This window comes from Ovis canadensis, chromosome 3 (assembly GCF_042477335.2).
Source record: "Ovis canadensis isolate MfBH-ARS-UI-01 breed Bighorn chromosome 3, ARS-UI_OviCan_v2, whole genome shotgun sequence".
Lineage (NCBI taxonomy): Eukaryota > Metazoa > Chordata > Mammalia > Artiodactyla > Bovidae > Ovis > Ovis canadensis.
In genome coordinates this window covers 126,799,897-126,815,519 of record NC_091247.1, presented here as the reverse complement: position 1 = coordinate 126,815,519, position 15,623 = coordinate 126,799,897, and the positions used below count along the sequence as shown (strand labels likewise).

At 36.7% G+C, this 15,623-nt stretch overlaps 1 protein-coding gene across 1 annotated transcript in view; it reads left to right on the top strand.

Annotated features, from left to right (window-relative positions):
- Positions 1 to 15,623, top strand: part of SLC6A15 (solute carrier family 6 member 15) — a 52,585-nt gene that overhangs the window by 20,720 nt on the left and 16,242 nt on the right. The window contains exons 2-5 of the mRNA XM_069584147.1: positions 429 to 907; positions 6,167 to 6,324; positions 6,687 to 6,813; positions 8,068 to 8,249. Of these exons, the coding sequence (XP_069440248.1) occupies positions 619 to 907; positions 6,167 to 6,324; positions 6,687 to 6,813; positions 8,068 to 8,249 (756 nt within the window). The 5' untranslated portion in view covers positions 429 to 618. The remainder of the gene's footprint in view (positions 1 to 428; positions 908 to 6,166; positions 6,325 to 6,686; positions 6,814 to 8,067; positions 8,250 to 15,623) is intronic.

The window sequence follows — 15,623 nt, the reverse complement described above, 5'->3', positions numbered from 1 at the left end:
TAACAGAAGAAATTCTACGTAAGACAAATTTACAGGGATGGCATGCAGTTGTTTCTGTAATTTTATAAATGATAAAATTAGAATGTGCTTTATTCAGAGAGAGAAGAAGGAATTAAGAAAAGTTTTTCAAATTCTACTTACAAATGAACTGAATATACATTATACAGTGGGGTATATCTGAGGCTGAAGTAGATTTCTGCAAGAAGGAAGAAGTTAAGTTAGCTGAAATAAAATGTGTGTGAAGCTCTTGTGTACTTTACAATTCTTATACTTCTGTGAATATTAAGCTCTGAAAGGTCAAGAACAAGCATATATTTTATACTATGCAGAAAGAGTTTGCATCACAAAAATTAAGAAGTCAGAGTCTTTGGTATTTTAAATATTTTTCCTCATTAAATATTATTGTTTTTCAACTTAAAATTTTACAGGTACCTGCAGAATATTGAACAAACAGATCCAAGATCCATAAGATTTTATCACCTTGAATCAAAGATTTCTTTGATATCCTCCTCCATCTTTTATTTGTATCAACTAACATATTTTTAAAAAGAAGTTTGCCAAAAGGAAAGTTAAAAAAAAAAAAAAAACAAAACAAACTACTACTACCCACACTTTCCAATGCCGAAGAATAGCAAGGTGGTAAAAAGAGAATTAGACGATGAGGTTATTGAGTCTGTCAAAGACCTTCTTTCCAATGAAGACTCAGCTGATGATGCTTTTAAGAAGAGCGAACTAGTTGTTGATGTCCCAGAAGAGAAAGACACAGATGTTGTAGAAAGATCTGAAGTCAAAGATGAAAGACCAGCTTGGAACAGCAAGCTGCAATACATCCTGGCCCAGGTGGGATTTTCTGTAGGATTAGGGAATGTGTGGCGGTTCCCATACCTCTGTCAGAAGAACGGGGGCGGTAAGTCTCTGTTTTCTGTTCTGTGTGTGTGTGTGTGTGTGTGTGTGTGTGTGTGTGTGTGTGTGTGTGTGATACATTGCTGAGTAAACTGCAGTTGATTATGTCAAATAGCAATCATTGCTGCAGTCTCAGTATTTTAGAAACTATGAATTCCATTGTAAAACCAGGGAGACGCCTTTGTTGAAAGTGAGTTAAGCTTTGTTTTCAGATTAGGTTTCCATAGGAGCCGAAGACTTGCTTTGAACACACAAGGATTGTTTAAGGTCATAGTCTCAAATTCTTTCTGTGGATCCTGTTAACATCTCTAAATTACTGCCTTTTCTAACCAGTGTTCCATTCCTTGTTCCTGTCAGTCATTCACTTTGGAGAAAATCCTCAAGTTTCTGATACAAAAGATACTGGTGAACAAGAGAGAGAATGTTCTAGCCACAGTGTATTAACTCTGAATTTTAAGTTGTTTCATTCTTCAATGAAACAAAAGTTGCATATAATTTACAATGATTATAGTCTTCAGTTGCCAACCAGAACTTTGTAGATCCCAGTAGAAGGAACTTAACCAGATAATTAATATAATACCAGATAGTCTTCATCCGTAGATATCAACACCCTTAAGATGCTGTAAAGAAATTAGCATTTTTGGTTTCAAACAAATTATCTCCATCAGCATATTTAGCTATTTGTATTTGTGCATATAATTGCAAGCGTTATTTAGTGAAAACTGTCTTGAAATCAAGAAAATAAAAATATATACAAAAGAATAGATAGTTCCTATAGGATACAGGCTCAATAGTACACTTGAGTAAAACTGAACATTACCTAACATTAGGGTTATTAAATTAAAATAACTTTAATGTTTGCTTTACTTTCTTTACTATCTTTTATATATATATATATATATATATATATATATATATATATATATGGAAGCTGTTAAAACAAGTGTGTTTAAATACTAAATGTTCTGTTATGTGGCATTTCAGCACATAAAGGAAGGAATGACTATTTTGGTATTTGATTCCAGTTTGTGATAGGTTTGGTGATGGGACAAAAACATGGTTTTGTTTTATTTTTTATTTAATTACCAACCTACAAATCAGTTGAAGTAATAAAACCATTCACATGTGAAATGGTTTCTTTTAGTCACTAAGATAAAAAGCTAAGGTGTCAGGTGACAAAATACGTTTAATGTCTTGCTTAGTTAATTTAACCAGGGGAAGACCAACAGGTTTGGGGAAAAGTAGCATGTGTGATGGGCTTCCCAGGTGGCGCTAGGGGTAATGAGCCTGCCTGCCAATGCAGGACACATGAGATGTGGGTTCAATCCCTGGCTTGGGAAGATCCCTGGAGAAGGAAATGGCAATCTACTCCAGTATTCTTGCTTGGAGAATCCCATGGACAGGAGCCTGGCGGGTTATAGTCCATGCCAACAGTAGGACGTGACTGAAGCGACTTAGCCCAGCACACACAGCCTGTGTGATAAATCTGCCTGAGAGATAAGAATCAATACATGGAGTTGGTGGTACACTGCCCATCACTCCACTGAACCTGCAAGCTCCTTAGCTAGTCTTTAATATCACAGATTAATTATTTACCAAATCAGCTGCAAGCAGCTAAGTACGACCCTGCTTTATAATTCACAACAAATTATCCCATTCACAAGATGGGCAGAAGATGAATTCTGATTTTCAGACCTTTTGCCTTATGCACTTTATTGACCATACTCTTAGAGAAGAGGCTATCTTGGCTGCAAACTCAGGTTGCTTTCTGTTTAATACAGTACTAGTCTTGGTGGAAAACTCTAAAGATTTCATAGTTAATCAGTTAGCAAAAATGGCTCTTGCTCCTTACTTTTATATGTAAAGAAAATCAAGATGCCCATCCAAGAATTGTCCCCTCTCTTCTAATTACAAGTGCTAGAGAGTGATATTATAAAACACCAATGGACTTCATCAGTTTGAGATGGCTGTTGGAGTTTAAAAGGTGGTACTATGCACACAGTATAGCTTTGAGCATCTAGGTATTTGACAAAACAGTCTCAATTGTATAAATCTTATTCATCATTTGAGGTACTTTATGAATAACAGAATAAAAAATAATAGACCAATATAAGTTGATCTGTCTGAAGATATTACTTAAAGCACAATGGTTAAGGTTGAGAGTGAAAGGGAGAATGTTAGTTGCTCAGTCATGTCTGATTCTTTGCCGCCCAGTGGACTGTAGCCTGCCAAGCTCCTCTGTCCAAAGAATTTCCCAGGCAAGAATTCTGAAGTGGGTAGCAATTCCCTTCTCCAGAGGATCTTCCTGACCCAGAGGTCAGACCGAGCTCTCCCACATTGTAGGCAGATTCTTTACCATCTGAGTGACCAGGGTAGCTCTGATTAAGTTTAGTAAGTGTTATAATATATAGGTTCTTACCTGGTGGCTCAGACAGTAAAGCATCTGCCTGCAGTGCGGGAGACCCGGGTTTGATCCCTGGGTTGGGAAGATCCTCTAGAGAAGGAAATGGCAACCCACTCCAGTACTCTTGCCTGGAAAATTCCATGGACTGAGGAGCCTGGTGGGCTACAGTCCATGGGGTCGCAAAGAGTACTTTCACTTTCATAATATAGAAACGACCAGCTCAGGTTTTGAAGCCAGTTTGACTATGAAGCCTGGCTCTTTCCCTCACTATACAGGTGATCTTTCACAAGTTAACTTACTATTTCTGGCTTCATTTCCACACCTGTAAAACGAGGGTAATAATTGTGTTTGCCGCTGCTAAGTCACTTCAGTCGTGTCCTACTCTGTGTGACCCCATAGACGGCAGCCCACCAGGCTCTGCCGTCCCTGGGATTCTCCAGGCAAGAACACTGGAGTGGGTTGCCATTTCCTTCTCCAATGAATGAAAGTGGAAAGTGAAAGTGAAGTCACTCAGTCGTGTCCGACCCTCAGTGACCCCATGGACTGCAGTCTTCGTCTATGGGATTTTCCAGGCAAGAGTACTGGAGTGGGGTGGCATTGCCTTCTCCAATAATTGTGCTTACCACACTGGATTCTTGTAAGGAATAAATGAGTGACTACATATAACACGGATAGAAGTGTGCCCCGCAAGTAGTAAATGCTCAGTTGTATTTTAGGACTATTTTAATTTCCAGGACTGTGGAGTAATTTGAGTCAGAAGAAATGGAGAGGTATCTAATAACATGTCATGTGCACATAACTGAGAAAATGTTTCCAATGAGTCCAGTCTTCATTCATTCTCTTTTTTTTTCCTCCTACTCATTCACACACACATAAACCTATTCACACCCCAGGATTTCATCCAGGTGTTAAAGTGCATTTTCAGTCCTTCAGAAAACATTCTCAGGTCATTAGTGCCTGAATGCTCTTAGTCATCTTAGGGTTTGAATTTTGATAATTCTGTTTTATAATCGCATGCATCAATGCTTTATATTACATACTCCTTTGTTGAATCAACTCATGTCTCAAAGTGTGAAAATCAGCTGTAAGAGAGTAGAGATTTTCTACCAACCACCATATTAAAGGAAATTCTTATACATGGAAAGTAATTAAGAGGTATATAGACACTGAGATAAATGACTTGAAAAAAAAATCATTAATACTTCTTCAACAGAAAAGGTACCAAAACAATTTGAACAACTTCCACAATCTATTCAATACCATTAACATTTTCTTTTTAATAAGAGAAATATAATGAATGGCCTCCTCTTTAAAAAAGGCATTAGTCCCCACTTGGTAGTATCTGGTTGGAAAAAACTCCAGATATGAAATTTGAATGTAGCAAGTTCATTTTAAAGGTTATCAATGAATAATTTGCTTATGTATTCTCATTTAGATATGAGTACAGTTTTCATATTAGACTTTATCAATAATAGAGTCTAATATTAACATTGTCAATTGATTTAGTACATTTTTAAGTCACTGGGCATATGTCTTAAGTTGAGATTGAGCTGTAAAATAATATGTATATATATTTAAGTATGAAAACTTTACTATGAAAAAATAGCACATATATTTTATAATAGCTATTAATTATCTTTTTTAAAAAATTAGTGTTCAGTCAGTTCAGTTCAGTCGCTTAGTCGTGTCCGACTTTGCGACCCCATGAATCGCAGCCTTCCTGTCCATCACCAACTTCTGGAGTTCACCCAAACTCATGTTCATTGAGTCAGTGATGCCATCCAGCCATCTCATCCTCTGTCGTCCCCTTCTCCTCCTGTCCCCAATCCCTCCCAGCATCAGGGTCTTTTCCAATGAGTCAGCTCTTCCATGAGGTGGCCAAAGTATTGGAGTTTCAGCTTTAGCATCATTCCTTCCAGTGAACACCCAGGACTGATCTCCCTTAGAATGGATTGGTTGGATCTCCTTCCAGTCCAAGGGACTCTCAAGAGTCTTCTCCAACACCACAGTTCAAAAGCATCAATTCTTTGGCACTCAGCTTTCTTTACAGTCCAACTCTCATATCCATACCTGACCACTGGAAAAACCATAGCCTTGACTAAACGGACCTTTGTTGGCAAAGTAATGTCTCTGCTTTTTAATACGCTGTCTAGGTTGGTCATGACTTTCTTTCCAAGGGGCAAGTGTCTTTTAATTTCATGGCTGCAGTCACCATCTGCAGTGATTTTGTTGTTACCTACCCCTTAACAGAATTTTGGAAAACCAAAAATTACTCATTTCCCAAAGTGAACTTTTTCCTATAACATACATATGGAGAAAAAATGCCATTTGCGGTAGATGTTTTCTTTTTTCTTCTCTTTCTGTCTAAGCAGGCATTTCTTCTTCCCTGTTGTTACAAAAAGTCAGTTTAATATAACATCTCATTCGTTTTGATTTATCAGATTTGAAATGCATGATTTAGATGAGTTTGAGTAAAATTTAATAAATGACTTCATTAACATTTTGTGAATAAGACTGCCAGGAGCCTTTGAAACCTATTTAAGAAAATATTTTAAGGAATCAATTATTTTTATGAAAAGTAAATTTGTTTTACCCTTTCAATAAAATGAAGCTAAAGCTATTCATTGATATCCTTACTTTTTTCATAATTATTTTTTATCAGAAACTCTCGGTAGCAGTCAAAGTCAGGTTTCAAATACCAGAAAGCTTAAAGTAATGAAACTGCATTTTCTTTAAAGTCTTTTATAATTATACTTACGGAAGTTAAAATGCCATCTTTCATGAGATAATCAGAATTAGTGTACTCTCTACTGTGGCTGTTGAAAATATAATCTATTTTATTTGGTTTTCTCTCTATAGGTGCCTATCTTTTGCCATATTTAATACTACTCCTGGTAATAGGTATTCCTCTTTTCTTCCTGGAACTTTCTGTGGGTCAGAGAATTCGGCGAGGAAGCATTGGTGTGTGGAATTACATAAGTCCTCAACTGGGAGGGATTGGATTTGCAAGTTGTGTTGTAAGTTTCCTGGTATGGTATTTGCCATATAACTTTTTACAGGGTTTGTAATTATATAGTCTTAAGTTAAATGCTACCTTGGAGGGTGTATTCTCTACTCAACTCTTTAATCATGTATTAAAAAAACGCTACTGGAGCTTGCACTAATACCCAAAATATGCTGTAATGTGAATGTAGTATAATCTTGTTAATGCGTTTTCTTAAGGCCTGTGAAAGTCATCATTTTAGAAAAGATAATGTGTTTCAATTAAAATTTAAAAAGTTTTTTTAAAATATTAAGTGGGCTTTGATGCATTTCATCTCATTGTTTCAAAGGCAGGGGCAGGAGAATTTTAATGTAATCACATTATTTTATTTTGCAGGTATGCTTTTTTGTGGCTCTCTACTACAATGTCATCATTGGCTGGAGTCTGTTTTATTTTTCTCAATCTTTTCAGCAGCCTCTGCCTTGGGATCAGTGTCCTTTGGTGAAAAATGCTTCACACACTTGTAAGATATCTACAATGTAGAGTTTTTGTATCTAAAGATCATAAAGTTAGTGAAGCCAGGAGCTTTCAAGATTTTTTTTTCTAAAATCTTTCGAAGTTATTATAACAAACTTTCCTTGACATACTCAGAAAGATAGATGTTCGGCATCATTTATTTAGCTCTTTATTTTATTGTGTTATTTTATAAGTTATTTTATTGTGCCCCAGGATGTTAGGATAAAAAATTATCAGCCTTCAGTTACAAACTTAGACAATATTTTATTTTGTTCATTTTTATTGACGTCTTACATTTGCATTAAAATAAAAAGAGGAGAAAAAAATAGATTGAAGAAATTCTTATGTCTTTGGTTCTGTTGTTCTATGTTTTTCTTATCTTATAATTTTATATCCTAGAATATAAAGAATAATTCTGTAGCACTGTCTGGTAAATATCGAATGTAACATACATATGTAGTCTAAAATGTCCTTAGTAGCCATATTTACAAAAAGTAAAAAGGGACAGATGAAATATTTTATTTAACCCAATATATCTAATACATTAATATTCTAACATAAAATTAATGTAAAATAGTAATGTAATAATTTACATTGTTTTCCTCATACTAAGTCTGCAAAAATCCCTTTGTATTTTATGTTTACAGCACAAGTCACTTGAGACTAGCTCCATTTCTAAGGTCACGTATGTGAAGCAGCTAGCATTTTTGATGGCTCTGCCCCCAGGAAGTCAATCAGATAATTTTGGGGGCAAAAGGGGCTATAAAACTCATATATTTTAATCACCTTGATAAAAGCTTGTGCTTTGACACTCGGTCTTGTTTGACTCTTTGTGACTCTTTGTACTATATAGCCCTCCAGGCTCCTCTGTCCATGGGATCTTCCAGGCATGAATACTGGGGTGGGTTGCCATTTCCTCCTCTAGGGGATCTAACCCAGGGGAACCCCATCTCCTGTGTCTCCTGCATTGCAGGCAGATTCTTTACTTGCTGAACCATCAGAAAAGCCCCTGATGAGACGCTCACACATTCCTGTTTTAGAAGTGTGTAACAAGATAATCATCAACGAGGATTCGTGTTTGTTGATTTTTTTTCCCCATATTTTTGCACAGGGGATTTCATTGTGGATTTAAATGCTTCTGTAGAATAGTAGTACTTTTCTAGGAAATGTTAAGAATTGATTTACAGGCTTAACTGGGGGAAAAAAATAGCCTCGTTACTCTTTCTTATCTGAAATGATTGTGTTACCTTTCTTTCTACAGTTGTAGAGCCAGAATGTGAAAAAAGTTCCGCCACTACCTATTATTGGTACAGAGAAGCACTGAATATTTCCAGCTCCATTTCTGAAAGTGGTGGCTTAAACTGGAAGATGACCATCTGCTTGCTGGCTGCCTGGGTTGTGGTGTGCTTGGCTATGATCAAAGGCATTCAGTCTTCTGGAAAAGTTAGTATGTCAGAGCCCCTCCTGCTTCTGCTAAACATCTAATCGCCATTCCTGGGAACTGTTCCCACCCCCGGCCCCTCTCAACCCCATATAAATAAATCTGTCTGAGCAAGCTGCAAGTAACACTTCAATCTAGGCAGTTAATTAAAGACTGGTAAAAAGTGGTGTTTTTAAAAAAAATGTATTTAGATCAAGGAAAGGACACAAATAAAGATGTAAGTTTTTTTTTATAATGAAATCTAAAGTCGTTTATAATCTTCCCCTCTTCTATCAAGATCTGTTTTGAACTTTTTTGTCAACACTTAACCGTCCTTTCTTTTTGCTGGTATTCAGCTGAACCTAATGTTTTAGTTGTCTGATTAGTTCCAACCACGGAAATTGGGAAATATAGTAGAATAAAGAACTTGTTTATGTTATTTGTGTTATATCAATTTTTTTTCTCTGCTGTAGGTGCTCTAGGGAATAGTTGCTTACAAGATTTTAAAAGTTCATTATGGAGTGTTTCTTAAAAATCTGAACATTAGGTAGTTATAATAATCTCAACAAGAAACTTAGAGTAATATAAAAGACTAAAGGGCATGTGGCCGTGGCAAATGGAAAATCTTATGAGACTGTGGTTGAGAAAGACAGTAAGTGAGTTCTAGATACCCTAGGAAGTCAATCAGATAATTTTTTAAAAGGATGTATTAGGAAAGTAATTGTTATTCACTATTTTGCTTTCATAGTACATTCCCCCTTCCCCATTGCCATTGTTTTAAAGCTCTCTTTTTGTCTGGATCACAGCAGGAATTAATTTTGGTTTTTCTCTCTGCCCTGGAACAATCCATCTCTGTTGTTTTTTCTTTCCCAAGTATAGATCTGATCATGTATCTTTCCAGGTCAATATATTGCCACTTACCATCATATACTAATAAGAGTGGGAATAATTGTATTAATATAGCAGCAGTAGTAAAAGCAGCAGCAGCAGTAATAGTGGTAATAAATGACAATGAAGATGATTCTGACAATGATCAGAGCAAGAACAATAACAGAAACCAATATTTATTACATATTTACTTTGTAGTAGGTACTATGAAAAGTGCTTTCATATACTTTATCCCATTTAAATCTGAAAAAAAAAAAACCCAAAACAAAAACCTCTAAGAAGTAATTGTTACTCTCAGACCTGCTTTACAGATAAAAAACAAGTTTGTGGAAACAGGTAACTAGCCCAGAGAATAATGTTTAGTAAATGCTGGTACCTGGAGTCAAAACTAGCTCTGTCTAAAGCTAATGCCCACATTATTGAATTGCAATGCTATACCCTCTCTCGCTGTGACAGCTTTCCCCCACTAAATAGTGAACTCTTCTGGGCAAAGTGTGTGTACCTCATCTTTGCTTCCTGTTGGTTCATATTTAATTAGAAATGTTTGACAGTTTTTACAGCTTGTAAATCACAGCTGATTTTATATTTCACTTCCTAATGGAACTTCTTTACTGTTTTCCTTTGCAGAAATGAATATGGTAGATAACACACCTAATATTTTTTGGTCTTTTATAAATGTTAGTGTATTCTGTGATTAAATAAGTTCAATTAGTTGGTTCCACTTGGTGTGTCTTGTATAATGTCACAGACCTAATATAGTCAGGTTTTAAATAAAAGGATAGAGTCCTAAGCCAAATCTAACCACATTTATAGGCTTCCTAAGATAATGTCATTTGATAGAATAAGAACCAACTGTGGCCAGCCAGGGAAGTCCAAACATCCCTCTGCTCAAGTCTTAATACCACATTTTATTTTTCCTTTGTCTAAGTATGTGTCTTATCATTTAAAGAAAATACTCATACTTTTCTCATCACATATTTGGGATGTTTTTCTTATGTAAAATAACTTTTCTAGAAAATCTAATACAATTTCTAGACTATATGTGATTTATTATTTCAATGAGAAGGCTTAGGGAGAGGCTAGCTTTTCAGGAGATTTTGAAGAAAAAATTTAGTAGGCACAGATAAGAGAAAGCTATAAGTAATATGAACAAAGTTATGAAAGTCTAAATGTATATTTTCTCATCCTGAACCAATGAGCTGAATAAAATAAGAAATTTATTAGGAATATATGTAAAGCTCTATTTGTCTGCCAAACAAAAAAGCCTCTGAATAAACACACCGATGCAGTATAGAGAAATATGGTTTAAGGATAATGAAGTTTAAGGTTAGTATGTGGGGAAAAAAACAACTAAGAGTATTTAGCAGCTAAACGTCTTTGCCAACACACACACATACACAAACAGAATGCTAATTTCAAACTGTATGAATTAAGACAGGAATATGACAGTCTCATTCTCCTTTAGGTCAGGTAGGCACAAGTCAATTGAATTACACCTGTAATACTGGATTTTTACCAAAATCCTTATTTTCTCCTTTGTCATGGAGAAGAGTTATCTTAGCTTCTTAATCACAATCTTCAAGTAGTTGAAGAAAAAGGAATAAGCCTTACTTATCCTGTGTCGTCACATGGTCAAATCCTGGGGATTATGGAGAGTGGTGGGGTGGTGGTGACTCTTCAAGGAAAGGAAGATCTTTCGGAAATCAAGCCTGCTAACAATGAAATTAGTTGTCTGCAGTGGTAGAAACTCGGCACTAGCGGAGGTGGTCCAATGGAGGTTGTATGGCTACATGTCCTTTGTTGGGTCCTCTGTGAAAGGGATGCCTGCCTCCAGGGAGATGGATAGAAATGAGAAGCTCCAGGCTTTCTTTATCTCTAAAGGTAATGTTTCCTATTGGTACTGCTTTGCTATCAGGACTACTACTGTGCCAAGTAAACACTCTGCATACATTAGCTTGTTTAATCTATCAACCAGATGATTTACATGTTCATTTCTCCATTTGACTGGGAAGTTAAGCTTAGGAAGAATAAATAGAATTAAACAACTGGTAAATAGCAGAGCTAGAACTGGGCTATGAAATCCTCAGAGAGAATGACTATCTGAAGGTGTGTTTAAACATTTTAACATAAAAAAGAAAAACAACTAAATGATTTCATATGTTTACTGTTTTTTCATAGTTGAGTAGCACCCCACTCCAGTACTCTTGTCTGGAAAATCCCATGGATGGAGGAGCCTGGTAGGCTGCAGTCCATGGGGTAGCTAAGAGTCGGAAACGACTGAGTGACTTCACTTTCACTTTTCATTTTCATGCATTGGAGAAGGCAATGGCAACCCACTCCAGTGTTCTTGCCTGGAGAATCTCAGGAACAGGGGAACCTGGTGGGCTGCCGTCTATGGGGTCGCACAGAGTCGGACACAACTGAAGTGACTTAGCAGCAGCAGCAGCAGCAGAATGAAAGTATTTTCATGTAACATTTTGATTTGTAAACTTATCTCTTTTATTGAATGTCCTTGCTGTGAAAGGCTGTTCAGTTTTGGAATTCTCCAGGCCGGTACTCTTGCCTGGAAAATCCCATGGATGGAGAAGCCTGGTAGGCTGAAGTCCATGGGGTTGCGAAGAGTTGGACACGACTGAGCGACTTCACTTTCGTACATTGGAGAAGGAAATGGCAACCCACTCAAGTGTTCTTGCCTGGAGAATCCCAGGGACAGGGGAGCCTGGGCTGCCATCTATGGGGTCGCACAGAGTCAGACATGACTGAAGCGACTTAGCAGCAGCAGCAGCAGGCCATAATACTGGAGTGGGTAGCCTTTCCCTTCTCCAGGGGATCTTCCCAACCCAGTGATCAAACCCAGGTCTCCCACATTGCAGGCGGATTCTTAGCTAGCTGAGCCACAGGGGAAGCACTTTTAAGGCCCAGGGAGTGTTAAAACCAGCCAAACATATTTCATTGTTTTAGTTCCCAGTTCTTAAGAAAAATACTTAAGAGTCATTCATGTACTCACTGAACTCATATTTATTGAGCCCCTACTATGTGCTGGGCACTGATCTAAGTCTGGAAGTGCAGTGGTGAACAAGGCAGACAAAATACCTGTCCTCATGGAATGTCCATTCTAATGGAAGAGGCAGGTAATAAATCATAAAATATTAACAGGTAACAATGCAAAAACTAAGGAGAAAGTGCTTGAGGGGTAGCATTTTCCATATAGTCAATTAGATAGAGTTTAAACTATTTTTAATAATATTATGCAACTGGCAATTTTAGTATTCCGAGACTCATTAAATGAGAAGAATTTGTGTTTAAAAACACAAAATGGATACCTCTGTAAAATACTGATGTAAGGTGCATCTTTAAATCTCAGAATTAATAAGTAAATATTTAATAAGTAAATATGTAATAAGTAAATAAGTAAAATATTTAATAAGTAAATATTTTATTCTTTAATAAATATAAGTAAATATTTAATAAGTAAAGCTTTTCTTTAATAAAATAATTTAATAAGTAAGTATTTAATAAGTAAATATTTTATTCTTTTACCTGCTCACAGAAGAAGAAAATTCAGGTGTGACCTACCTAACACTGCTTAAATGTTTTCATGTTTAAAATCTTGACTGTCACTTTTCTTTATGTTATATCCAACATGAAAGCTTCGTGTTCGTTTTTGGACGAAACTAAGCTAGAATCTTATCACTGAAGCCAGATGAGTATCTTTAAGAGCTCAAATACTTGCTGAATTAATAAATGAAGCTTGAATTGTCTGATCATATAATTAGCACACCATTTTTAAGTACTATAGAATAAAGGTGAGGGTTTTCTTTTTTTTAGAGAATGTACAGAAAGGAAAATTTCCTATGAATTGGCTCTTAATGTACAATATATTTGAATATCAAAGAATATGCAAAGGACAATGGGTCACCCCACCTTTATTCACATAGAACTTATAACTTAATGGGTGAGACAAGATAATTACAGCAGAATACATGCAGTAAAGAGTTGCCAATAATAAGTGCATGATAGCACAGAGGCAGCCACTGACGTTAACCTGGATTTGGGGGAGGGCTTTACAGAGGGGGTAGATTTGGGGCTAGAGTTTGATGGCTGAAGAAGAGTTCACCAAAAAGTTCAGAGAGAAGACACCAGAGGCATGGAAAACATCATGTACAAAGCCCAAAGACTGCTCAGTAACGCTGTGTGCCTTACATACAGTTTGTGCAGCTTGTGGGAGGTGAGGCTTGAAAGGTTTAGCTGACTGCAGGAATTAAAGCATGGACACTGGTAAATGGCGGCTGTTATTTAACAAACAGTGTGAAGTATTTGAGGGGTTTTAGCAGTTCATTAACACCATCAGATCTTTAGAAAGATCATTCTGGTAGTAGTGTGGGTGATCAATTTCCGAGATGGAGGGGAGAGCCGGCAGGGAAAATCGGGAGGCAAAACGAGCAGGAAGCTGATGGTGAAGTGACACGTCATTGATGAAAGCAAAGGGGCTTGTGTGAAATGTGGAGTCAGTTTGGAATCAGCTGGTTATGGGATGTGGAAAAAGAACCATATTCTGGTGATTTAGAGTTGTTTAGGATGGGCAAATATAGCTCCAGGAAGAATCATTTACTTTGTTAGCTTCTAATTTGAAATTATGTTAAAAACATACCAAGGTATATCATATCAATTGGAAAAAAATCATTACCAAACTATCCAGATTATTTTATTTTGCAGCCTTCATTTTCACTTTTAAAATAAATGGGTTAATAGAAGTCCTGTTGTCACTTTGTTGTTGTTTAGTCACTCATTCAGGTCTGACTCTTTTGTTGACCCCATGTAGCCCACCAGACTCCTCTGTCCATGGGATTTCCCAGGCAAGAATACTGGAGTGGGTTGCCAAAGGTACCAAATTTGAGTTCTGTTAAAGACAACAAAGAAAAGATAGACTATTGTGCAGAAGTGAATCCACCCTTCTAGTTAGCTTCAAGATTTGAAAGAAAAACCATAAAAGGAATAGCTGCAATTCAAATGAGACCAAGGCTACTTGAATAGATATCATAGACCCACAGATTTAAAGATGCTAAAAGTAGGCAGAAAGAATGAAACATACTCCATCTTAAAGCATTCTGATTTTTAAAAAGCAAGAAATGTGGATGAATGGATGCAATTTAAAATTTAGACCATTCTGAGTTGATTGAAAATTATATTTCTTTATAATTATAATATAATTACTTTTAGAGAAATAGAGGTTCCTAATTATGCAGAGATTTTATTTGTAATATTTTTAATAATATTGAAATACAGTTACAAAGTATACAGAATAGAAGTGCAAATGATCGTGCTGACTTCTCTGTTGTCTGTCTACAATTATTATAGGATTCAGTATCTCTGACCTGCCTGTGTTACCCTCTGCTATGGCAGTTTTTAAGTTTTTTCCTCCATTCTTCTCACCTTCCCTCTAATCCTTCTCCCACAGATACATATCATATACCAAATATGTGTTAACAACTCTGTTAGATGTTTGGAATTTGGTAGTGAGCAAGAGAGAAAAGTCCTTGCCTTCACAGAGCTTATATTTCAGTAAAGGACACTGAAAATTAACAAGTAAACACAGATGACAATTTCAGCAGTATTAAGTGCTGTCAAACCAAATCAAAGTAATATCATTGAAGGTTCATGGGACATTGGGACAGGCATTTGGGGACCTATTGGATGGGGAAAAAAAGTCTTATTCTGAGTGTTCTATGAAGAATTGCAAAGATGAAGATGAGAGCTTGGCTTCCTTCAGGGCTGGAGCTCAGGGAGGAGTGGGAGGGCAGGCAGGTAGGCAGCCTAGTGTAAGGCTTTGGAGGACAGAGCCATTTGCATTTTGTTCCTGCTGTATTAGATTTCTGGAGAGCATGTAAGCAGGCAATGCAACAGGCCGGGTGGTAGTCTGGAAGCCAGGAAATTAGAAAGGGTGCAGAGCTACTTCTGGATGTCTGAGTTTAACGACTGTTGGGTGGTGGGGGCAGCTTTGGGGGAAACCCAGGATTTTAGGAACCACATGGAGATGTCAAGGAGGCGGCACATGTCTGCTTAGGACAGTCGCTTTTCTGTGATAACATTTGTTTAATGATGAAGACTTCTGAGGTGGAAAGTAAGACCTTTACTCCATTATTCAAGTTCTGTAGGAGCCTTAACAGGGACCACTGTCTAGAAGGTTTACAGAATTACCACGGAACTTTGCTTAATTTTTTTTTTTAAAGGACTTTTGCTATCTAAAACTATAAAGTAGGTACTTGTTGAGGAGTTAGTGTCCTTTTGTTTCTCTTAAATACTGCCTGTTTGGGAACTGTGTGAACTGTGAGGAATCAACACTATCCAAGTTGCATCACACCTATGGACTTTCTTAAAGGAGGTTAAATAAGGACGATTTCCCATTTTTCATTATATCCCAAATAGATCTTAATGAATCACACCACATCAAAGCTAATAAGCCATTCTGCTATGATGACTAAACAATGTACTAATAGTATTAATTATTA